Source organism: Grampus griseus (genome assembly GCF_964374135.1).
Source record: "Grampus griseus genome assembly, chromosome: 6".
In the NCBI taxonomy this organism is placed as follows: Eukaryota; Metazoa; Chordata; class Mammalia; order Artiodactyla; family Delphinidae; genus Grampus; species Grampus griseus.
In genome coordinates, this window is record NC_139000.1 from 105,323,186 (window position 1) to 105,348,854 (window position 25,669).

At 39.8% G+C, this 25,669-nt stretch overlaps 1 protein-coding gene across 1 annotated transcript in view; it reads right to left on the bottom strand.

The window, feature by feature from the left end:
- Positions 1-25,669, bottom strand: part of KIF13B (kinesin family member 13B) — a 187,740-nt gene that overhangs the window by 60,776 nt on the left and 101,295 nt on the right. The window contains exons 14-26 of the mRNA XM_082657347.1: positions 24,994-25,124; positions 21,408-21,494; positions 19,720-19,910; positions 18,967-19,177; positions 17,914-18,076; positions 16,275-16,421; positions 14,689-14,838; positions 14,272-14,400; positions 9,210-9,380; positions 7,785-7,942; positions 6,349-6,481; positions 1,892-2,038; positions 1,245-1,274 (exon numbers count right to left, since the gene is read on the bottom strand). Coding sequence (XP_082513473.1) covers positions 1,245-1,274; positions 1,892-2,038; positions 6,349-6,481; positions 7,785-7,942; positions 9,210-9,380; positions 14,272-14,400; positions 14,689-14,838; positions 16,275-16,421; positions 17,914-18,076; positions 18,967-19,177; positions 19,720-19,910; positions 21,408-21,494; positions 24,994-25,124 — 1,848 coding nt within the window. The remainder of the gene's footprint in view (positions 1-1,244; positions 1,275-1,891; positions 2,039-6,348; positions 6,482-7,784; positions 7,943-9,209; positions 9,381-14,271; positions 14,401-14,688; positions 14,839-16,274; positions 16,422-17,913; positions 18,077-18,966; positions 19,178-19,719; positions 19,911-21,407; positions 21,495-24,993; positions 25,125-25,669) is intronic.

Below are 25,669 nucleotides of genomic sequence, written 5' to 3' on the forward strand. Positions count from 1 at the left end.
GAACCCGCGTCCCCCGCATCGGCAGGCGGACCCCCAACCACTGCGCCACCAGGGAAGCCCCAGAACCAGTTTTATTTCTATTGGCTCAAAGGGTAGAACTCCAAGCACTCATGCAGCCAATATCTTTTACAAGGTCTCTTTGCTGGATAAAAATCACAAATACTACTCGATAATCCTCAAATTTGTATCCCTTAGAACCATAGGAAGAACTCTTCAGATTTCTTAACTACAGCCTTCAACATGTTTCACCAGCATCTACAAATCATGTAAATGCTTCTCTCCCTAGTTTCTGTTGGGTTTCTTTTTTTTGGCGGGGTGGGGGGGGGTGGTGGTGGCAGACGGGATGTTACCAACAGACTAACAACTCTACCAGTCAACACCTGACTGTGCTCCCATCTTACCTCATTTCCTTCTGTAATAACGTTACGTGACTGGGTAGATCAGTGGAATGCTGAGCATATTGGGGGTATCTGGATTTCACTAAGGCACTTAACCAAATAGCTCATGACATTCTTGTGGACAAGAAGGAGAAATGCGCAATGGATCTACTTGGAAGAAATTATAGAAGACTGAAATATCACATCCAAAGAATAGTGATTAATGGAATAACGTCAGCTTAAAAGAATTCCCTACGGTTGTGCCACAGGACTCTGTATTTAACCCTCAATACTTTTATCAGCAACTTATAGGAAAGCAGACATTTTTATCCAATTAGAATGAAGCCAAACCAGGAGGGTGACTGCACTGGCTGACATAATCAGGATCCGAAGAGCTCTGACAGTACTAAACGATGACTAACCAGACTCACAAAATAAAATTTATCAGACGTAAACAAAATCTTGCAGGAGATTAGGGAAAGGGGGGTGGGGGGAAAAACAAAACAAAACCTGTATGACTCCAGGAAGTAGGGAAAGGAGACCTGGCTTAAAGTATGGAAAATACCTAAGGGGCGTGGCTTGACTGAAGCCAAGTCTGCAACAGCTCTGCCAGGGAAAAAGGAGAGAGCAAGTGCAAGGAAGAGGACCTGAAGAATGGATCTGCAGGGGCCTGGATGGGCAGCTCCAGGTTTGGAAAAGGATAACAGTCACAAATGATTGTTACCTTCTGTTTTAACTTCAGACAAAGCAATATCTGAATCAAAACTAATTGTGTAGTTACTAAGTAACAGCATGGCAAGACTCAGGAATGTGTAATTTAGTACTTTAATCGAGCTTATTTGACTAGGATAACCCGTGCTTCATTACCTGGTAACTGTCCATGTCCTCCTCTTCCTCCTAAGAGAAAAAATATATTATGCAGAGCCGAAACAATCATTTATCCAAGAATCAGACTACGCTAAAGAAGTTTGAATCTTTTCCCATACTTTATATTTTCTACTTTAACGAATACGCTTTTTCATCTCCCACCCAAGCTCACCCTCACTCTCGGTTTTACAGTTTTCAGGTAGTTGGAGTGAAACCTTGAGCTTCTCATAGGAAAGTGAAGAACCTCATTTGACCTTTTCAGGGAGCTAGTACAATACTCTCCCCCTGCTGGGTTTATAGTCCCACTCCCCAGGGGAAATCAAACACCTGCTGGCAAATAGTCTTTATGAGCCAGCAGGGGGTTTCTGCAGAGGGGTGGGGGGGCGGAAATCAGGCACTGAGGAACTCCCGGAGGCTGAGATGTTTTAACCCTCACTTTGCCGTGTACCAGGGAAAACCAACAAGCTGGTGCAGTGGTTCCACGCAAATGCAATACAGTTAAAAAAAAAAAAAGAAAAGAAAAGAAAAGAAAAGAAAAAAAGATATCCAAGAAAATAAAATACTGAAAGAATTGTTTGTGGAAGGCAGTTTTCTGCCAGGTTCCAAAAGACTCTCTTGTCTGGTTGGGTCTGTCAACAGAGACTTACATGGATGGTTTCATGCGTCTTGGCCGATCTCGGCGCCCTGACTTTTACACATCCAATGCCAACAGACAATATACATTCTTCCATCAGCGGTAAAGTCCCAGACTCCTGCACAGACTTCACTTCCACTTGGACTCGCCGGGACTGCCCCTGTATCACAGACAATTTTAAGAGTTTCTCAAAATCGGTTTGATTCCCAAAAATTTGGTTTAGAGAGACCCCTACAGGCTGATGATGAGAAAAGATTTATCTTTAGAGATGCTATCTCACCGTATCTTACATGTTTAGCAGTAAATTACAAATTCAAAAACTAATCAGGAACAAATATATGGCTTAGATATTTTTTCCAACAAAAAAAACTTTAAAACAATCTAACAAAGGAAATGCAAAAGGCTAGACAATATAAAATGTTCCACTTACTAATAAGCAAATTAAAATAAGCATGAAACACCTTTATTTTCACTTACTAAGCTAGCAATTATCTTTTAAAAAGGCAATTTACAATATTGCCCAAAGTTTACAAAAAAGGCAATTACATACACTGTTGGTGGGAATATAAATCAGTAAAGCTTTCTGCAGGGCAATTTGCCTTAAAAAATAAGAATCCCTTGACCCAGCAATTCAACTTTCTAGGAACCTGTTTTAAGTAATCATATATGTACATAAAGAATCTTACAGCAATGTTAAGAATAACAAGAAATTAGAAGCAAATTAAATGTATAGCATTGATAACTGCTTAAACTATAGTATATTAATGAAATATTTACATGGTCATTAAAATATTGCTATAGAAAAACATACATGATATATAAGTTAAAGAGTACAGTGACAGATGTTAACTAGACTTCTTTTACAAAAGCAGATTACCAAAGCCAGTATATATAGTAGGATCCACTTTAAAAAATAAGCAATCAGAATAATAAGAATGATTACACTATCCTGAATTCACTGCTCTCATCCCAAAATAAAATAATTTTAAGCCAAGTTGCAAAATGAAGAATTGATCAGAAAGAAACTGTTCCTTCTTTAAGCATGTTTTCACAATAAACACTATGTGACTTTGAATATTTACAATGAAGTAATTTTTAAAAGAAAATTCTCAGTATCCCCAATCACTGACTTCAAAGTTGGTTTATAAATTCTAGGAATGTAAAATAGAATTTGAAAAACAGAATCTCAACATGTAATTTCAAGTCAGTTACCCTTCCCCTCTTCTATTGGATTTTAATTCCCAAGAGCTTTGTATCATCAGGAAAATCAGCTTAGGCAATGATTGATTCTATCAAGCTAGATTTAAAGAGATGGGTTGCAGATGTCTTTAATATTTTCCGAGGACTATGCATCAGATATTTTGTGCAAAGAAGAAAACATTTTAATTGTCTGAAATAGTTTAGTCATTTCAATTAGCTACCTTTGGTTTTCACTTTTCCTGAGACAGGAAGTGACCTATTCTGAATGTGCGCCCAAACGTGAAGGGTGAAGTACCTATACTTTGGGGGAGAATACAGGATAAAGAGAGAGAAAAATGGAGGGAAAAGATCCAGGAATGGCTTAATGCTTCACAGAAAAGCTTTGAACAGCTTTACCAATACATAAACTATTAGTGAACTTCTTGTAACTGCCGATATTTGACTATTTTTTAACTACAAAACTAGCAAATGCATGCAGTTAATCTAATCAGTTCTCCTCTGCTATTTTCCTGTTGGAGAACAATAGGTTCCCCTTTTGAATTCTAATAAGTCTACCATCCAAGGCCCTCCATGAACTAGCTGCCCCAAGCCTCTATAACCTCTTCTGTTACTGCTTCTAGCTCTTCCTACAAGTTACTGATACTTTCTACCCAAACTTACCTAATTCCACCCTCTATCTTTATTCCTGCCATTTATATATGAAGAACCCTTCCAACATGATTCTTTCACCACCCAGGTCAAGATGCACATCCTTCAAAAAAGCCTTTCCTGATATACCCAAGATATCTTTGAACACTTTTAGTAAAGGTTGCCAGAAGTGTGAAAAACACTTAAATATTCAATTTATACTAAACCACAGAAAATTATCTGGTCTTGCCTTCCGGGAGATGAAGAATTTCTAAGGCATCCAAAGAGGATATATATAGTTTTAACAGATGTTCAGGAAAAGATGTTCTTCACACCCTTATGAATCCTATTTTATGTATATATCTCACACTATATTTTAAACTAATTTCCTTTTGCTTTTAGTGCCTTGTCTATACATGAATGGATTTGCTAAAATTCATTTGCTAGGGTCAGAGAACAAGTGCTTATCATTTTCCTCCTCCTAAGACATTCAGAAACTTATTTAAGCAAACTTTTTCCTTTAACCTTTTCTCATATTTTGCTTTGAATGATTTCAACATTCATTTTCTTGAGCCATTCTAATATTTTACTACTGTTTTAAAGTATGGAAACTATCACAGGCAATAATATTCTACTAAATGTTGACTTCATGTAAAGAATAGCAAACGAGTATTTCTAAGTCTTACATGTAAATTCTATTAAGATACTCTCATCTTTAACTTGCAGCACAGATACTACAGATCACATCTGTCTGGGGTTAAGTGACAAGTCCCACACGTGTCTCTGCTGTATTGGTTTCTGGCAGGTATTCACATCTACCTAGCTGCATTTACTTAACGTGTCCTATTTACCTAACGTGTTAAGTAAGATAGAAAAGATATTTGGTCTTTGTCCTCAGTTCCTGGCACAGAGCTCCTAAAACTCTTGGAATTTCCTTAATGATAAAGGTGATAGGTGCGTCTTTTAACCATGTGACTTTTCATTTGGTCACTCTAGGCAGATCCCTAGGTGGCTTCAGGATTGGGGCTGGTCGCCAGGAAGACCAAGCCTTGATCAGAAGGTTGGAACTTTCAGCCCTACGCCAAAACCTCAGGGAGTGAGAAAAAAGGGGCTGGAGATGGGGTTAATCACCAAAGGCCAGTGCTGTCATCCACCACGCCTACGTAAAAACCTACTAATGATGGGGTTAGAGCTTCCTGGCTGGTGAACACGTCAGGTGCTGGGAAGCTGGCGCAGCGAAGGGCACACGGCAGCTCCTCATCCTTCCTCCACACCTTACCCCGTGCAGCTCTTCCGCTTGGCTGTTCCTGAGTTGTATCTTTTACAGTAAACTGGTAACAGTAAGCAAAGGGCTTTCCTGAGTTTTGTGAGTCATTCCAGCAAACTATGAAACCTGAGAGTTGCGGGAACCCTCAACTGTAGCCAAGTAGGACAGAAATGTGGGTGACCTGGGGCCCTGATACTTGCAGCTGGTGTCTGAAGTGAGGGCAGTCCTGTGTAAGTCTGGGCCCTTAAACCTGTGGAGTGTGATGCTCGCTCTGGGTAGTTAGGGTCCAAACTGAACTGAATTACAAGACACCCAGTTGGTGCCTGCAGAGGAGCAGAGAACTGGTGGGCATCAGAGGGAAAAACACTTCTCATCTCCCATGTATCAAGCACTGGGCTCCATATAGTATTTCTTTTTTTTTTTTTTTGCGGTACGCAGGCCTCTCACTGTTGTGGCCTCTCCCGTTGCAGAGCGGGGGCTCCGGACGCGCAGGCTCAGATGCCATGGCTCACGGGCCCAGCCGCTCCACGGCATGTGGGATTCTCCCAGACCGGGGCACGAACCTGTGTCCCCTGCATCGGCAGGTGGACTCTCAACCACTGCGCCACCAGGGAAGCCCCATATACAGTATTTCTAATCCTCACAATAACCCTACAAAGTTGGTGTTATCACCCTGCTCCACTTTACACCTGAGGAAAGGTTCCGGGAGGTGACTGAATTTGCTCACGGATATACAGCTAGGCCATGGGACAGCCAGAACCAAACCCCAGAATGTTAGACTCTGAAGTGATTGTTCTTTCTGCCATGTCACACAGCCTCTCCTCGTCTTTATAAATGTTCTAATGCTGCTTGATACGTTTGTTTTGTTTCCTACAGTTCAATTCTAAGTCACTATAAAGCTTATCTTTTTCTTTTTTTAAAAAAAATATTTATTTATTTGGTCGCACTGGGTCTTAGTTGCAGCAGGTGGGCTCCTTAGTTGCAGCACGTGGGCTCCTTGTTGTGGCTTGCTGGCTCCTTAGTTGCAGCTTGCTGGCTCCTTAGTTGCGGCATGCATGTGGGATCTAGTTCCCTTGACCAGGGATTGAACCCGGAACCCCTGTGCACTGGGAGCGCAAGCCTTATCCACTGTGCCACTAGGGGAGTCCCCAAAGCTTATCTTTTTCTTACTTAAACTTCACAGAAGCTGGTTTTAAATACTGTAAACAGCTTTATTTTTGAAAATGAAAGAAAATACACATGAAGGGAGAGAAAACTTTAGTAAGTGGTCTTGGCCAATCTAGATTTCATTATCCCTGATGTTTCTGCTAAAAGGAATCCAATATTAACCTTTACAACACCAAAGAATTCAATGTTAACATTAAAAATTTCATTACCTGCCGGAGTTGGAAGATTCCACCTGTTGGCACGTCCTTTGCAGGAATTACCTCTACAGGGCAGTATTCACCATTCTCATTCTGTTCCAAGATTTGAACCCAGAATTCCACTTTCCTGGTGACTTCGCTCCATCTAGGAAATAGTTGAAGTTCTTGGAAAATCATACATTTCTATTTCAATACAGGCAGCTTAGGATCCTACACATGAGAATTAATGATGAAAATAACCTCCAAACAGAATAACTCAGCAGAATTATCTATAGTTCAGTGAGTAATACACAAATACATACTGGCAAATGTAATTAAAAGCAAAGTTCAACAAACAACATCAGAACTAAAAACGATGCCTTTATTTCATTCAAAAAGGTATGATAATTACAAATCTATTTCAAAGTGGTTATTCAAAAATTTAAACACTGTTATCAGAAGTACAGAAGTAAGTTGCAGTGATTATCTTTTCATACAGCAAAGGTAGTGCTGTATGCTTTAGTGACTTGACAAGTATCTCTGCTGAGGTCAATAAGAGAATCAAAAAAAAAAAATCCCAATGTCTAATTTAGTATTTGGTAAAACTTTCTAAATACAAAAAAAAGAAGAAAATCTGCTTCTCACCTATAATTAGATGCAGTACAAATATATGCTCTTTCAGTCTTTTCCTTTTAACTCTTCTGTTTAAAATCCTGGTCAACAAGTAAGCCTTCCTCCTTCCATGATTAATGCTACTTGAAAAGAACTTTGAGCTAAAGATAGAATAAGTAAGGGACTTCCCTGGTGGTGCAGTGGTTAAGAGTCCACCTGCCAATGCAGGGGACACGGGTTCGAGCCCTGGTCCAGGAGGATCCCACATGCCGCGGAGCAACTAAGCCCGTGTGCCACAACTACTGAGCCTGTGCTCTAGAGCCCACGAGCCACAACTACTGAGCCTGAGTGCCACAACTACTGAAGCCTGCGTGCTGAGCCAGTGCTCCACAACAAAAGAGGCCACCGCGATGAGAAGCCCGCGCACCGCAACGAACAGTAGCCCCCGCTCACCACAACTAGAGAAAGCCCGCACGCAGTAACGAAGACCCAACACAGCCAAAAATAAATTTATTTAAAAAAAAAAACCATGTAAACCTGAATTCCAGAGTATATCTTGATCTATTTTCTCTACAGATGATTAATTAGAAGTATTTCATAATGATAAGCAACCTATTCTCCAAAAATTCATTTCACACTTCATTCTCAACTACCTATTTCTTAACTTTTTCCCATCACTCTTCAAAGTTCACTCAACCAAGGAAGTTTAACTGTGCTGTTAATACCGTGGACATAACACCAGCTGTTACTGGAATACTGGTAATGCTCAGGAAGGGGTAACCTTTATAAATGGCAATATTAATCTCTAGCAATTTTTTAAAATTATAAATGGAATCAGAGGGATATCTAAAATTCACCTGTCCCGAAGACTGCGTGTTTTTGCTTGGATAATCCCCAAATCCCACAGGGTTGGGTTTTTCCGAGGATCATTCATCTTATGGCCATAGACTTCAATTGCCAAAGCCCCTTCTGAAAGATGCTCGATAAAGTCTTCAGTGATGCCAACAGAAAATTCCTGAAAGGAAGTAGGTACAGAAGAAGAAAACACCTTCTAGTGACCTTACAATTACTTACACCTGACATATCCTCACTTCATCATGGAGAAGAGAAATAGAATGTTTTAGCCATAGGACAAAACTGTCATCCAATACCCATAATGAATGCTCAGATGGCCCGAGGTTCTTAACTCTGATTTTTAAAAAACTTTTCACCTTGAAAATCTATTGTGAAAGACCAGCACTGTATTCTATTTTGTTAGCAATATTTTGGGAGCTATTTTTGAAAGTATAAATAATTATATTAAGAATGACAACAATGATCTATGTCTTGATATAAAAGTTATTACATCCAGTAAGGCAGCAGTGTGTTGGAAAAACAATTTTTTCCAGTTTTTAGGAAGTTAACTATCTCCAATAATAAGAGAGAAAGGAAATAAATACTGATCATCAGTGCAAATAATCACCTACTTAAAAAAAATTCTCCTATCTGTCCATCTTTGTACGATAGATGTAAAACAGCCTCTTGCAATAATTAGGATTAAGCTCTAAAAAAGTTTATTTTAAAAAGTCATAGAATCTCTCTCTCTCTCTCTCTCTCGATCTTTAGCACAACAAAAGTATTTCTGTTTTAAACAGATTAGAAAGAGACCTCTCAAAAAAAAAAAAAAAATGAGATGGCTCAAGTGAGATAAAGTAGAAAAAGAGAATTTAGAATCTGACAGTCCCGGCTCTGCTAGTTACTAGCCATGGGCAAATGACCTCTGAACCAACTTCTTCAGCTAAAAAAAGCACTGTCATCAAATACAGCTGTGGGAAAGAGCAAATGAAAGAATCACAAAGTGCTGAACAGAATATTAGGGGCTCCACAATGCTAGTTCTTATCTCCCTTCTATCTTCACTTTCTCTAAAACACTAGTTTCCTAACCTTCCCAGATGACAGTTTCTCCAGTAACTCATACAAAACATGGATTCCTTTTGGAGAAGAGCAGACATATGTACATATAGTCACACAAAAGTTAACTTTTGATGCTGGAGGAGCTACATGCACTGACACTATAGTTCTGCTTTTCCCCCAGGCTTACAGAGATATAATTGACATATAACGTTGTGTAAGTTAACATGTACATACAGTGTGTTGACGGCACTTTAGTCTTTGACTCCAACCCCACTCTAAGAACCTGATCCAAGACACAGACTGGTACCAAATTACTCAACAAAATATGGGTTGTTTTTTGTTTTGACCTGAGTAATTAAATGCTGCCCCAGTCTGGAAAACACACTTACATTGCACTGATCAAAGACAACCATGCACTGAGGTTCCTTGCTGACAGGAGAGGATGAGGTATCCACCTCAGGTGCAACAATTACCGGCTCCTGTTGATCCCAGAAGTTGTATTTGCAGAATACAAAGTGGGACAGATGCTGTGGCAAGCCGGTGGCTTGAAGTATTTTAACCTGAAGGAAAAGGAAGACTGTTTTTAACTCAGAAAGTTCCAAGAAGTACTTTGAGTCAGAGACACAGGCTCTAGTCCTGACTGTGTCACTAACAGTCGGTTTACGTTGAGCAAATCTCATTCAACCTGGGCTGTATTTTTGCATCTGTGAAATGTCATATTTAGTGAGAGGTTGACACAAGGTATCAGTAACCTTGAGGATATACAAGTGGACATTTTAAAGCATTTACAGGCTGATGAAGAACATTTAAAATTCTAGTTTTTTATATCATCATCTTCGGAAGAAGAAAGTTCTCAAACATCAGCACCATTCAATCATACAAACTCGGCCAACTATGGATAATACGGCCCAAGGACACAAGATTGTTAAGAATGATGAATGAAGAATGAAAACAGTGTGCATACCAGTAAGCAGTAAATATTCAGAAAAGGGCAAAAAAACATTTATTTGATATTTTAATGTATAATAAAGAACAAGGTTCTCAATTGGAATGTTACTTGCTACTAGAGCGTTTTTGGAAAACTTTAAAAGCATCAGGAATGTATACTCTGAAGATCTGGAGGGGTGAACGGAGGAGACAAAAGATGGTGACCGCTGACCATTCTCTGCAGCGATGTGTACGATGCCTTCTCCGTGCAGATTCAGGGAGGAGGGCCAGATCAAAGGAAATGTGCCCTGGACTGCTGGGGTGTGGGGTTTTGTGATAACTACGTGCGATTACAGAAGTATGTGTTTAATCAGACCCGAACGCCCCCAGAAGAAATGCCCATAATAGATTTTAAAGCAGCCAATGGTCTAAATATTTCTTTTGGCAGGCAGTGTCAGGTTGATTTTTAACTTTGTGATAAGTTGTGGAAGAAACTAAATCCTGAAATTAACTAAGCTAAATTCTGACTTCATAATCCATGAGGCCAACCTTCAGGCGACTGCACACTGATCAGTTATCACGCTCTTCACCTGGTCGCTTCCTACATGTTGTATGACGCACTCTAAACCTCCAGTACGTAAAATAAACAAAAACAGATTTGAGTATGTGGCAGAAGTTTACATAGTTTAGCAACCACAAATGTTCTTACTGTTTAACGAAGCATTAATAATGACACAGAAAATCATGCAAAGCAGACGACCATTTTCTTCTATAATGGGTAAGCAACGGACGGGCACTCCTGCTATTACTCACTTTTTTCTGTGATGGCATAGAGTTTGAAACATCTAGATAGCAATTCCCAGGCTATGAAAGACAGATTGACTAACACATTTTGTTTCTCCAAACCAAATAGAGCCATTCGTATTTGGCAATTAATTTTTCATTAAATTTTAAAAACCATGCCCTTTTCATTAAGTGTTTAAAATGCTTATTATATTCTTTAAGATGAGGCAATGTGGTATTTGGGAAGATTGCAATATTCTGGAGTACAAAGATCTAAATAAAAATTTCTGCCACTTATTAGCTTCTGTTTATGAGCAAATTACTTTAATTCTTAGGCTTAGTTTTTCTCCTATGGAAAACAGGATAGCTACCTAATGATAGATGTGTGAGGACTAACCATACCAATGAAATACAATGAATGAAATCACTACCAGGCGTTACGTGGATGGATGTTCAATACATACTTCTTTGTGACTGAATTCCATCTGAAAGTTAATTTTCTTTCTTAGAAATCAATTTCAATTTTAAGATTGAAATAAATAAGAAAGCAAGGTTTCATATGCTGAACTCTCTCCCCTATAGGCAACTCCTCAGGAATGAGACTGCAGGAATAAAGAATATCAGGAATAAAAATATCAGGAATGATGTCTAGAACATAGGTTTAAGTATTTGCTTGCAGAAACCAAAATCACCACCAGGTGTCAGAATACCACAGACTTCAACTTGCCACTGCTCAAGACCTACAGCCCAGAAATGTCGGGAGACACTGATGTTGTTCGCGGTTTTAAAATATACTAATTTTATTTAATGTAATTAAAATGATCAATATGTTAATATGTGCATACTTTTTTTCATCACAGAAAAATAAATCTAGTCTTCTTTTAAGGGCCAGTGATACTCATCACCTGTGATATCTTAAGTGCCCCCAAACTGGTATCTTTTGTTTTATTCCCCACCAATATTTAACTACCATACAGTTTATTTGTCTTCCTCCTTTTACACAAAAGGCTATTACACACTCAGAATATGGTGTCTAAAAACCACTCCCCACTGAAAGGGATCCAGTTCCCTTTCAGTGGAGAAATGGTCTGGGACAAGGAATGTACTGTCTGCGTCACTCCAGAGCAGGAAAGCTGGCACACTCTCTGAGGGTTAGGGTTGTATCAAAGGACTCAAGAGCCACCCGAAGAGGCCTCCACGGGCCAAAGATGGGATTGTTTGAGCTTCGATATAGGTAATGAATACAATGGATCAAAACACACCAAGTATATTTAAATCCAAGAGTTCATAATGATATGAAGACCAAACCAAAAAAACCTCACTTGTCGCTTTTGCATAATAGTAGGAAAACCAATTCATTATTTTGAAAACTAGTGAATAAAGGGAGAGAATGGAGCATTCACCCTGCCTTTTAGATACAAATTGTACCTCTGAATAGCAAAATAGTTGACAGTAGGAAGGTTCACTCTACAGAATTCCAGCTAATAAATGAAGGGATGATAGAATTATTTTTTCTAACTCCTAATGAAATACCTAGGTAATAACCATCAACGATTGCTAACAACCCCAAAAGAGAACCAGACATGACGTGCCTTCTGATGGAAGACATCTCACCCTGTAAAGGATCATCGCCCCTCCCCTCCCCCAGGTCACCTTTATATCTAACTCCCAATTTACAGCAAATACACCTTAACACAGTAAATAATACCAATCAGCAAAATCCAGACTATGAGAAAACACACGATGACAATGTAGTTTCTACAATAAACAAATTGCAGGGTGAGAGAGAGAGAGGGCAAGCAGGAGGGAGCAAGCATAAGGGCCAGAGCCTAAAGATTAAAATATAAAATAGACTAAAGACGCCAAGACGACCAGGGAAACTGACTGGATATTTCATGATATTAAAAAAGTATTAACTCTTGATCATGATATCCTGTCTAGGTTGGTTTTTTAAAAGTCCTCTTCTTTTGGAGATATATATACTAAACTATTCTTGAAGAAATATGATGTCTGGGATTGCTTAAAAATAATCCAAGGGAAGGGGACAGCGGAGAAGCACCTTGTGTATATGAACGAAACAAGACTGACCATGAGTTGATAGTCGAGGGAGAATGAATAGGGGTCAATGACACTATCCTACTACTTTTCTGTATGTTTGATATCTTCCATAAAAAAAATTAATACATTTTAACTTCATTTAAAAAAAAAAAAAGCCTAAGTTACCCAGTGACAAAGATACATTTCCCAAGTGAGACAGTACCCTCACATGTTACTTCACTAATGGTAAGTTTCACAGGTTGCATCTCTGGTCCATCCCCTTTAAAGTGGGCCATTATGAGTCACAAAGCCTATGTCTCCCCATCTTTGATAATCATACAACCTCAAAGGAAATGTTCTGAAATCGAGTACAGTACAAAGATTCACCGTTTAGTGAATTAAGAATACTTCCCCGTCACACGGAAGCAATGGACCGTCAATTACTAATTGAGGCCTCCTAAATACATGGAAAGTGGCCCAACTCTAACAGCTTTAGCTGCTCCATACCTGTAGCTGATGCCTAACTTACTCCTTTCAAAATGAAACTCAATTCTAGAAATATTTACTGAGCTACAAGACTGGACCTAGGATAGACTATGAAATGAGAGTGAAGTGTGGGCTTCCTGGCCTCACCTTTGAATGGCCTCCTCACTCACACACGGTGTCTAAGCCCCTTGCTGATTTCTCGTCTTCAAAAACCTTTTTAAGTGGTGCCTGGGTGATTCTCAACCCATGGCACCCTGGCCCACTAGAGTGTGCCTGGAAATGCACGATGGGATGTTCTCCTTGTCGTAATGAGTAAAGAGGCGGCCCTACCTATGCTGACCTAACACGCGCCCAAGCAACCACCCGTGACGATACCACAGCCCCCTAGGGAGAGGACAGCTTTACATAACATGCTCTCCTTCCAGTTCACTCTGAGTCTCATCTTTCCAGAAATATCCCTCAGACCTCACTATGTGCATTCATTGATGACCCCTACTCTGTGTCCCAGAACAACTCCTATCTACCCCTCTCAGAGCACACGGGACACACAGTACTGGAGTCCTCCGTTTACCTCTGCGTCCCCCAGAGGTGCACACCAACTACACAGGTTGCTCCCCTGACAGCACGAGTCCTGCCTGACTCATTTTCATATTCCCAGCGCCTGACAGTGTCTCACAGATGATACTCAACACACAGTTCAGGAACAGTATGCGTGGGAAGAGCAGAGAGGAAAGGGTCTGGGGCGAGGACATGACGGGACAGCACAAGCAAAGGCATGCTCCTGAAGAGGAAACAAGAAACATGCAAAGACAGGGTGAAGAGTGGCTTAGGCGGCTGCTTAGCAATAGGACCAGGGCTGGGACACACCTCCAGCATCAGAAGAGGCCCAAAAGGAGGAGGAAACCTGTGTGAGAAAACTGGCTTCTCTAGAGAGAAGTTCAGACAAACTCAAATTCACATAATTTTAGGGCAGAACAGCCCAGAAGAAAGAGGTGACTTATCCAAGGGGTCACAGAGGAAGGGAGTGGAAACACCTGGCTACCTGGAATGTCAGGAAAATGTGATGAAATACGGTTTCTAGAACACTAAATACTAAAGATTTATTTAGAGACAGATATTTTCAAAATTTGAAAAAGGACACAGTATTTACTGTCTAAATACCCACAATCCTCAAAACCAGCTGCACTTCTACTACTTCTAAAGGCAAGTGGGCCTTACCATGCACACGAGTTTGTTCTCCTGGGTCTCCTTATCACAGGACGCGTCTGCAGCATCATCACCTCCCGCAATTCTCTCCCCGATGTCACCACTAATGCGCATCACCTCTACGTGCAGCCGGCCTGCCACCTACAGCAGTGGGGACAAAAGCAGATCCTTTCTCCAGATTTTGTTCTTTCCTCTGTCGTACAGTCAAGTGGTTAGCTTAGTGGTATAACAGGTTCTACCAGTTACTTTTCCTCAAAGTATTTATTTGGAATAATCACCATCCAGCAGTATGGAAACACAGATATTAATAATACACATAGATAATGCCTGTCGTTATTGATGAAAAATTATAACAACAATTTACTATCACCACCCTGTTGTTTCTCAAACTGTTCTCTGCGGGGCACAAGGCACGAGGAGAAAACTAACCTCTCCTTTCTGGTTGATGATTGGAACAGCATATTGTAACTTCACATCATAGAAGAGGGACTCCAGGAAGACATTAGCCACCCCAATGAGACTATGATTTTCCTGCTCATCATAGAACGGATCTGCACGCTTGAAGTAAGACCGTATCACCTTTAAAGAGATTCAAAACATACAGCTTCAGAAAATCTCTTAAAATAAACGCATTCAACCTACCACTTTTTGATGCAGTCTAATAAAGTCACTAAACTTAGCTGAAGTATAGCATCGTATTGCATGCATGCACACATGCACGCACACGCACACACACACACACACACACACACACACACACACACTCTTCCTCATTCCCCCTTAGAATGGTGGTCAGCACCCTTCACCCATGAGAGAGCAATCCCAATAACACATCATTACTTTCATCATTTCTTCTCCCTTACATGGAAACCTTGCTGTGAAAATAGAGAAAGCATACATTGACTAGAAAAATCAGCAGTGTACAAAAGTACTCTATTTTTCATTCACATCTATTCTACCTGTCCCTACCAAATCATTAGACACGCTGCTGCTAATGAGAGGTGACCCCCTTACAAGAGTGTGGTTTGCTTGTTATTTGTTGTTAATGTTATTTCATTTCTAAGTTGAAATAGGAGAGGAATACAGAAGAAAATGGAAAAAAATGTTTTAAGAAAAAAATGTCATCTAACTATAAGAAGTCATTTTTATTGATGAACATTTTTTTTTTTTTTTTTTTTTTTTTTTTTGCGGTACACGGGCCTCTCACTGTTGTGGCCTCTCCCGTTGCGGAGCACAGGCTCCGGACGCGCAGGCTCAGCGGCCATGGCTCACGGGCCCAGCCGCTCCACAGCATGTGGGATCTTCCCGGACCGGGGCACGAACCCGTGTCCCCTGCATCGGCAGGCGGACTCTCAACCACTGCGCCACCAGGGAAGCCCTTGATGAACATTTGTACAAAACAAGAGGCTAAGGAAGTGAACAACTCTATGGGGCCCTAGGACCAGCAGCGCTGAAACTATGTAAAAATATACATAATTCATACTTCTATTTTAAATAGGTACAAGCACACGGCTGACCTAAATGAGCAAACCTGAAACTTGAGGAGAGAGTACCAGAGTTCAGATCTATGGCACCTGCTTTAGGATCAAAACGCCTTCAAAAAATGTTCCTAATAGTATAAATATTAAGGTACCACTGATGTTCAGTTCAAAAAACAGATGTTGTAGTTTTGTTATTTGCAAGGTTAAAATATGTTGAGAAATGGGAAGAGAGATATTAAGGCCTGAGTAAAACCATGGGAGACAGATACACGTAACACCAACAGAAGCCAGGAAAAACACAGAAGATTCTACTAGAAATCCAGAGAACACAAATGTGGAGGAGAGAAGATGCCAGAAAAACAGGTTATTAAAATTCTTGACTAGCTAAACAATTGACAGGATTAAAATAAGTATTGTATTTATTAAACAAGCTATTTTGGAAAAATGAACAGTTCTTCCCTAAAATGGGCAGGCTCATTCCTGAGTGGTTCCTTCTGTGATTATCAGTTAAGTAGTTTTTCTCCAATAACTTACTGGGGTATCTTCTTCACACTCCTTCCACTCCTGATAAAGATCTCTCATATCCAATAACCTGTTGTCCAGTTTTTCCAAAGACCAAATCTGCTTCCCTTTTCCTTTTCTTCTCACCTGGATGGCAGGTTCACTAAGGAGAGAGCCTCGCTGTGAAGACAGTAAGAGTGGCGTTGGGAAGCACAGAGGTATCTATGCATCGTAGACATCAACCCCAACATTCTATACCCACCAGTCAAATGTCATCGACTAAAATGGAAACTGTATCATTCTTTAATCTGTTCAGTGCAGAACTTCCCAGAAATCTTACAAGCTTAATATAACCTCTTTCTATCTAACTGCAGTCAAAATTTAAATTTAAGTGTAAATCTAAATTTAAACTCAAATCCCAGAAAAGTAGACCATGTCTATGGGGAAGTCAAAAATGTTTTATTCAGGACATCATATGACCAAAGAGTATCAGTGGGTAGGAAGAGAGTCATAAGCACTGAATGGGAAGGGAAAGTTTGTGGGATGGATGGTGAAGAATTTTTACCTTTCAAAAGTTAGCATTTTAAAAAATTTCTGAATGGCTAAGTATCTTAATGTGATACAAAACACAAATGATTAAAAGAGTAAGCTGTGAAAAGTATCCTATTTACCCATTTGGAGGCAACAAATGATACCAAATTCCAAATATACGTAGTTTGAATTTATTATAAGACGGTACAGAACTAGGTAGTGATGCTGGCTGCACAACACTGTGAATGTACTACATGCCACTGAATTGTTCACTTTAATTAACTTTATGTTACGTGAATTTCACCTCAAAAAAAATAAATAGTACTCATTTAAGTTTTTCTAGCTTAGAAAGCAACGTGCTTTTAATGTAGAAAACATGTTTAAATGTTTTGAAATCACAATGTAGAAAATAAAAATGGCCCTGTAGATCTCCCCCAGAGAGATGGACCTATCAGATATCTAATCAACTGAGATTTACCGGAAATTTTTTAAACTGTTCTGATACGTCTACTTAGAACTTTGGAGAATTATGAAAGACGCCAATGTTGCCTTAACATCTTGCCTATAATCAGTTCCAAAGAAACAGAATTTACATAACGAAGCAAGGATTTTAGAATTCTGAAGTTCAAAAATTACCGTTCTCTCACATACTGCAAAGGCCCTTCTACCTTATATTCAGCCGGCTAGGGAAACGAATATCTGAATACAAAACTCTACCTAATCCATCAAAAATTATGTACTAACATGATCAAGAGCTATAAAAGAACCCAAATAAGCGAGAAAACTGAATGGCAAGGATAGGAGACTATGATGGGACTTGACCTCTGATTTTTACTAGGCTTCTTACATTATAAAAAATAGAGAGAATTGTGATCTTGAATACCCACATGAAACAACTAGTGGACAGTTGTGCCATGCCATCTAGTGACAAGTAGAAAATAACATGCTATAGGTAAAATGAATCCCTAACTTGGGGGGCAAGGGGTGGCGGGTGGCAGAGGAATAGCATGAAGGGAAGAACCACTTGGGGTACGGGTACTGCTGGGGATGGGGATGAGGGCAAACCCCCCACCCCGGTGTCTGAATAATATGAAGGCGTTTTATCCAGCGATATCTTTGTTTTCATTAACGTCAATCTCACCTTCCTGTTGGCATCGAGGCTGGAAGCTGGAATCTGTAGGGTTACTTTATACTCTGTTCGTTTATCCAGTTCTTCCGCAATGTAACTAGCTTCTCTCACCAACAGATTGGCCTTAACGATTTGTTCCCTCAGCCTCATCAGGCTGTTATTCAGTGTCGCTTCTCTTCAAAAAAAAAAAAAAAGGGGGTGGGGGGCAGATAACCATTAAAGCAGCACATCACAATATTATATAGTGCACGGTACGTTAACACCAAACTGCGAACCAAGCTTCACAACTGTCTTTTGCACACAGGGAATACATCACCGACACTGGCCCATGCACACACTTGAATGTGGGCTACGTTACAAGCACTGGCACATGCTCCTGTAAGAAGCTGGCCAGAGACTAGGGCTTGGCAAACTTGACTGTGTATACAAATCACCTGGGAATCTTGATAAACTGAAGGTTTTAACTCAGTAGGTCTGCGGTGGGGGACCCAAAATGCTACATTTCTATCAATCTCCAGGTGACAGAGATGCTGCCTGTCTGCAGACCAAACTCTGAAGAGCAAGAGGTTAGTTAAATACGTCTGTAACCATGGATAAAACATTTAGTGCAATGCTAATTAGCTCAAATAGAGAGCAAACTTGCAATCTGAATCTCATTGGTACCATGCTTTACCTACCCGATAAACCACCTTTCTCTTTTTCCTTTTTTAAAAAAAGCATCTACCCATGCTTCAGAATCTAAAGTATAATATACAATGATAAAGTATAACTTCTAAGTACACATACTTGTTTAGTCAAATCCAAAAGCCATACAAACTGAAAATGGGGCAGCACCTAACAGGAGCGGCTTTAAATAAATCAATGTAAGTTGACAATTCCCATTTTTTTTTTCAAAAGTGGGGAGGGGAAAGACAATGCCAAGTGGTTCCTAGCTGTAACACTCTCTTTTAATGTAATTCATTTTTAAAGTAAGGCCTAGATTTTTCCACTCTGTATGTTATGCAGGTGGGTTAGAGGTGACGAGCATATGCTACGCAGGTGGCACAGGCCCTGTGCTCCACCTACCTCTCCTCCGCCCACTGCCTCAATCGCTGCTGAGCGCTGGGTGAGTGGAAGGAAAACTTGTCCGAACTACGACAGTTCTGTTTCTCAGGAGACAGCCGTCTCCGGAGCTGCTCCAGTTCATGTTCGTACATGAGCCTCTGGCGCTCCAATGCAGACCGTTTCTCCTCTTCGTGCTGTTGTTCTAGGCTGTTCAGTATTGACTGCATGGGATCTAAACAAGTGTTGGTTTTTTTTTTAAGGCAAATAATAAAAGGTTAACTGCACAACACAATATACTTTAAATGTTCTGTATTATTATGTTGTTTGTCATCCTAATTAATAACGCAAGATTCTTATAGACAGTTAACTTTCCTTACTCCCAGTTACTGATCGTATTATCTGTTCTGTCAGATACATGCCAAACCATCTTCCATATAAAAAAAAGCAGGTCTATTTGTATGTTCTACACATAACCTAAGACAGAGTTAACGGTCCGGAAATCCACTACAATAATAAGCCAGTGGCAGTCAAGTCTCAAACCTGAGAAATTCTATCAATGAGAACAAAGTTCTCAGTGATTTGTGTATCAAGGCAGAAAGAAAAAACAAGTTTTTATAAGCATAATAAATTAAGGCCAAAGTCACAAAAGAATTGAGTACAGAGAACAACATGAAGATTTCCTTTGTTGCTAACATTTAAAAAGTGTCCATTGTAAACAACTCTAACAGTCTAGCAACTCTGAAAGATTCTAAAAAGCACAACAGATCTGCTCACCGTTACTGCCCAGAGCCTTCATGGTTACCTCCATCTGCGCGTACTCGTAATTGAAGTTGATTTCACTGGACACCTCACTGGATGAGTCTCCATCCACATCCAGCTGCTCAGAACTGGTGTCATTCTTCATGGACGTGTCTTGTTCCTCATCTTCTCCACCTGCTTTCTTTTTCTTTTTAGGCAAATTAAGTCTTGGGGAGAAAAAGAATATTATCTTTTAAAGAAAGATATGCATTTATTCATTGCATTAATTAAATATTAGCACTTGCTAGATGCCAAGGGGATACTATGTGCATATAAGACAATTACTGTACTCAGAAGTTTATATTCTAGTAGTAGAAATAAAACACAGGCACATGCGTAAATAATGACAACAGAGAGTGTGACACAAGGCCACGTGACAAGCTAGGTGTCAGAGAAAAGCTGAGGACCACCTCACGCTGGACTGAAAGAGGCAGGGATGACAGAATAAGAAGTCATCTGAGCCCAGCCTTAAAGGCTGAGGAGAAAGCAGGGCGTTAGGACAGAGGAACAGCATGAGGAAAAATGGAAACTCTCATAGCCTCTGGAGAAATTAAAAATTACACGGAGATACACAAAATTTGTAGAGCAAAAGTTGCGTGAGATAATGGTGGAAAGATCAACTTAACCCAAACTATGAAACTTTGAACACTAAGCCAAGCAAGCTACACTTGATTAAGTTTAAGGAAAAAAATGAAAAAGATTTTCCACACACTTTGTACCCCTCTTTTCTCAACAATCAAAATAGCAACTGGCCCACAAGCAAAGGATCTAGTCAGCTTGATGTAGGAAACACAGGGCCAGGGACAGGTAGAGGAACAGACCAGGATTTTAACTTTGCACTCTATCTAGCCAGTCCGTCCTCACCAACACAACACCAATTTTGTATGGGAAACAATATGCAGTCCCAGGTCAGACACTTTCATTCTCAGCCTCCTTTGCAGCTGAGAGGCAAATTCTAGTGAATGAGAGGTAAGTGGAAGGTTGCTGGGGACTCTGGGAAGACTCCTGCTTCTTCTCATCAGCACAGTCAGGACTAGTCCTGCCACCCTTCAACCTCGTTTTCTTCGCATGTGCCTGAGTGCTGCCTTGATGTCTGGAGTGGCGTGGCCATCTTTAGACCACAGGGAAAAGCCAAGACAATGACACGACTTCTGCCATGACTCTTTTGAGAGGCTTAGCCAATGCCAATAACCATCCTCCTTGGGAGTTCGGCTTTGTCAGAGAAATGAACTATCTGTTTAAGCCATTATAGTCAAGTTTGCCATTACATGCAGCTGAGAGCATTCCTAAATGAAATATTAACCTTATTTTATGGATAAGGAAACTTAAACCACTACTTTTCCAATAAAAAAAGCAAAAAGACAAGCATGTCAGAAAATAATTAATGAATTCTTATACCAGACGGCAAAGCAATCATCTTCCACTGGGAAGTAAAAAGGAAAAACGATGTAAGTAAACACAGTATTTCTCCTGAGTGTACTTGTTCATGTGTCCCTTGGGCTCAAATCGTATAGTGAACAAGCGTATGTATAGTGAATACGTACTTATGTGCACGAAACAACATAGAATACTTATAGCATTAAGTTTACTTTTTAATATATACTTTTCTATTTCAGAGTATAATCATCAAAAATCTACCTATTTAAGAGCCATGAATGTCATACCTGAAGAAGTGGTTGTTCCCCCATAATATCCTGTCCCCATGGTGTAGCTGAATAGGACTGGATACAGAGGAGCCATTTACAAATGTTCTGTGGGGAGAAGAGGTCAAACATATAAACAATGATTATCATGTTCTCTCCTTTAATTTTTCCAATACAATATAGGAAAAACAAAAGAATCAATTCCCCAAAATAAAATCTGCCCTTGGTAAATTTTATTAGTTGTATTTCCTTCTTTGCTGATTTATTTTAAATGCTTATGGTACCAAGTATCATAGATTATTATCCTCTATCTTTCAAAGCTCTAAATTTGTTATACAGCATATTAAGGAGTAAATATGGAACCACTGCAGCCAGTAATAAAAAGATGGTAGCAGTGTACACTACAACTAAAACAAGTATGTCCAATCTACATGGATAAAACGAGCCAGTCAACCAACTAAACTCAGAAATATCTATAGTATCAGTAACAAGAAATGAGGCCTATGTTAAACTCTTCTGTAACTTCCTGTAGCACAGAAAAATGTGCATATCCTATCTATAGATAGAAGATTTGTAAGACCCACTTGACTGCTTATCTTGACAATTGAGTTCAACAGAAGAAATGATGGGTAGAAGGATATTAAGGAAAAATTTTAGAGGAGCAGGAAATAAACAGAAAATTATGCATACCACAATAAGATTGATATTCCTGGAATACCAGTGTCATCATGCCTCTCTCCACTGAATGACTAAGCTGCTTAGGTTTAGGATAAAGGTCAAGTTCTTTAACTTGACATTAAAGGCCCTGCAAAAGGAAACCCTCTTTATCTCCTTCTTCCCCACTTCTAGTGAATTCTCAACTCCAACAAGAAAAAAAAAGAGGGGGGGGATAGGGGTGTTATGTTCTGTCCACTAAACATGGCTGACTCTTCTCCAAAGCGAGGCTTACCCCAGTCCTATAACCTGGAATAGGGTTCCCGTTCTCTATCACCCTGAGTCTCACTCAGTTTGATTTCTCACAAAGCCCAGTTTGGTTTCTACTTCCTCTGTCACTCCAACCAATACTACCTTAGTTTCTTTACGTTCCTAAGGCACTCACCTGGCTTTGTACCGCCAGTTATTTCTAATGTATATGCATACACACAAAACCTAACTCTCCATCTAGATCTCACTTACCATGTGGGTTTTTAAGCACTAGAAGTAATTGGTCTCTATGCTCCTACAGTCTGATTATTCAAAGCACGAGCTCAAAAACTAGAGTTATGACAAGAAGGGACCTACTAAAATTAGCAGATTTTAGCCTTTATGACACGAACACCTTACATACAGTGAGGAGTTTAATTAAAGGCAAACACATACAGAGGCTTATTTTTTAAAGCTCCAGCAGTTAAATAAAAGCACGACTGAAATAACTGTTCTCAACATGTGGTCTGTATGGGGTCCCAAAGATCAAATTTATTTTTATAATAACACTAACCTGCCCTTTTTCACCGTGTTGACGTTTGCTTGGCAAGGAGTAAAACTGCTGGTGTTTTAGCACAAATGAAAGCAGTGGCACCAAACATTTATAAGTAGTCACTGGATTGTTCACTGCCACGCACCCACAATTTCTAAAAATGTTTCACTTGAAAAGGTCCTTGATGAAGCAGTAAAACTCAACCATACGCCAATAAAATGTTTTTAAAAAACAAAAATAAATTTTTAAAAATAATAAATTACTACTTTTAGTAAATTTTGACCCTTGAGTAGTACACAACTTCTTAAACATTCCAGGTGACAAAATGAGAAGTACACACAAAGCACTGTGCTAATGCATACCACAGTATAAGAACTGTCTTGAGCAGAAGACATACTCAAAGTGGTTTTCTGGCAGACATTTTCTCGAAAATGAACAAGGCCAGCCCGTCACTTTGACAAAAACAGCTGACAGTATTTGTTGCCAATTGTAAATGTCAAGCTTTCAAGTGAAAATTAGAGTTTTGGGAAACTTGTGTCAATGTCTTCCAACCAAAGACCACCAGGAATATTCCCGTAGTTGAAGCAGTTGGGTTTATTACTCACACAGAGGGAGGAGACACCACAGGAAGCATGGGGGCATCTCAGTGAGGGGGCCCGGGGGGACTCTTGCAGGACTGGGCTTCAGCTGCTCATCCTGGGAGAGGGTCTAAGGAGGTGAGAGTTCTGTATATACCAGATACTGCCAGAGAGCAGGAGTAATTCTATGATCGGGTTTGTCAAAAATCTTATCCACAGAGGATAAAGTTGTAACTGGTGAAGAAACAGCCACTCACTTGGCCGAGAGAAGGTGTTTGGTATTTTGGGTGTGGCATAGTGACCCTGGTTTTCGTCTCTGCTGAAACAAAATTATTATGTGGCCTGCTTCATCTTATTTCATCATAGCCTCAGAGTAACCTTCCCTGGGGTTGGTATCTGTGCGATTATTTAATAGGAGAATAGCACACCAGAGCTGGGAGTGCTGGGCCAGCTTACGCTCTATTTTTTTCTTTTCTCACTTGTATCCTTTACCATGAGCTTGATAGCTTCCAAATATTTACAGACTTTATGGATGAAATTAGTGATGGTATTAATGATTTTTTGATATAATGATGAATCAACATTCGGAAGATCAATATGTCAGTTAACCATCACCTATAACAGTTATGTAGCCAGTTACACAACAGGGCAATAACAGTTTCAAAGCTCAAGGAAACAAACTGACAAATATTTAATTTGTATAATGTTATGCCTATTCATTACTTATTGAGCACTTATTTATTAGTCTGGTATTACACGCTAAGGATAGAGAACCAAAAAAGAAAGGTCCTTGTCCTCAAAGAGCTCACAGTCCAATGTGATAATAAAGGCTAACAGCCCACAAGAACACAGTATGAAGTATTAACGTAACAGGAAGCATAAAGTACACTAGGAAAATGTACTGGGGGCCCTTATTTTAGACCAAAGTAGACAGTGACAGAACTTAACCTTGAAGGTCAAACAGGAGTTACTTAGCTGGCCAGAGGAATGGCAGATGCAGAAGAATAGGAGATAAGCAGGAGGGATGTAAGGGATTTTTGCATCAAGAATAGAAGAAAGCCATCTGGTTGTATGGTGAGTGGACCAGGAAGATTAGGGTGCTGTCAGGAGTTCCAATCAAGATTTGATGGGGGGCTTCCCTGGTGGTTGAGAGTCTGCCTGCCGATGCAGGGAATGTGGGTTCGTGCCCCGGTCCAGGAAGATCCCACATGCCACGGAGCAGCTGGGCCCGTGAGCCATGGCCGCTGAGCCTGCGCATCCGGAGCCTGTGCTCCGCAACGGGAGAGGCCACAACAGTGAGAGGCCCATGTACCGCAAAAAAAAGAAAAAGAAAAAAAAAAAGATTTGATGGGGACCTTATTTAAATAAGGCCACGGCAGTACGTATAGAGAGGAAGGATTGGTTTAAGTCATATTAAAAAGTTAAATATTAAGGACTTGGTAACTAACTGAATACCTTCTTTAAGTGAACATAAAAGCACACAAAGGCCAAACGTCCTTATACCATCCTCAATTAGTGTACTTTCTTCCTCTTAAAAATTACTGTGACATTAACACTAATTAAAGTACATTACCTGGTGTTCTTTTGAGGAGTCAGCATAACCTGGCCTTCTGATGTGATGTCTATGATACAATGTTCAGGAAGAATTCCCATTCCACATAGCTGGATATCTTGGGAATTTGCTGAACCTATCAGTGTATGTTCCTACAAAAGAATCAAATTCACTGATTAATAGTGCATTCTTACATGTACACAAACTGAAATCATCTACTCTCAGCTCTCATACATTGATCCGTTACCTTAGCTAAAAGATTTTTAAAGCAAATGGAATGACAGAGGGAATTTCTGGCTTTCTATAGAATTCATTCTATAAGTTCTATTTCCTTATAAGGAGTAATGCACTGAGTTGAGTTATAACTTTTAAACCTACAACTACAGTTTTCCATTAATGTCTATATTACATTCGTTATTTTCCATTGCAATCTTGATTCCAAATATTCTAGACTACTCTCAGAGCATGGTCTGAAAACTACAGTTACTTAAGTTGTACATCACCTACCTGGTCTCAGTCAAGATGAGTCTACAAAGATAAAGAGCTATTCAAATGCAAGGAGTCTGAATTATTTTATGAATTACATGGTCTCCCTAGACCTCATAAAAGATATGGTAGATGTGTTCTTCTTACCCTACTCAACTACTCAATTCTCTAAGCCCTAATCACCAGTGTCACTTTTTGGCAGGTACCTGAG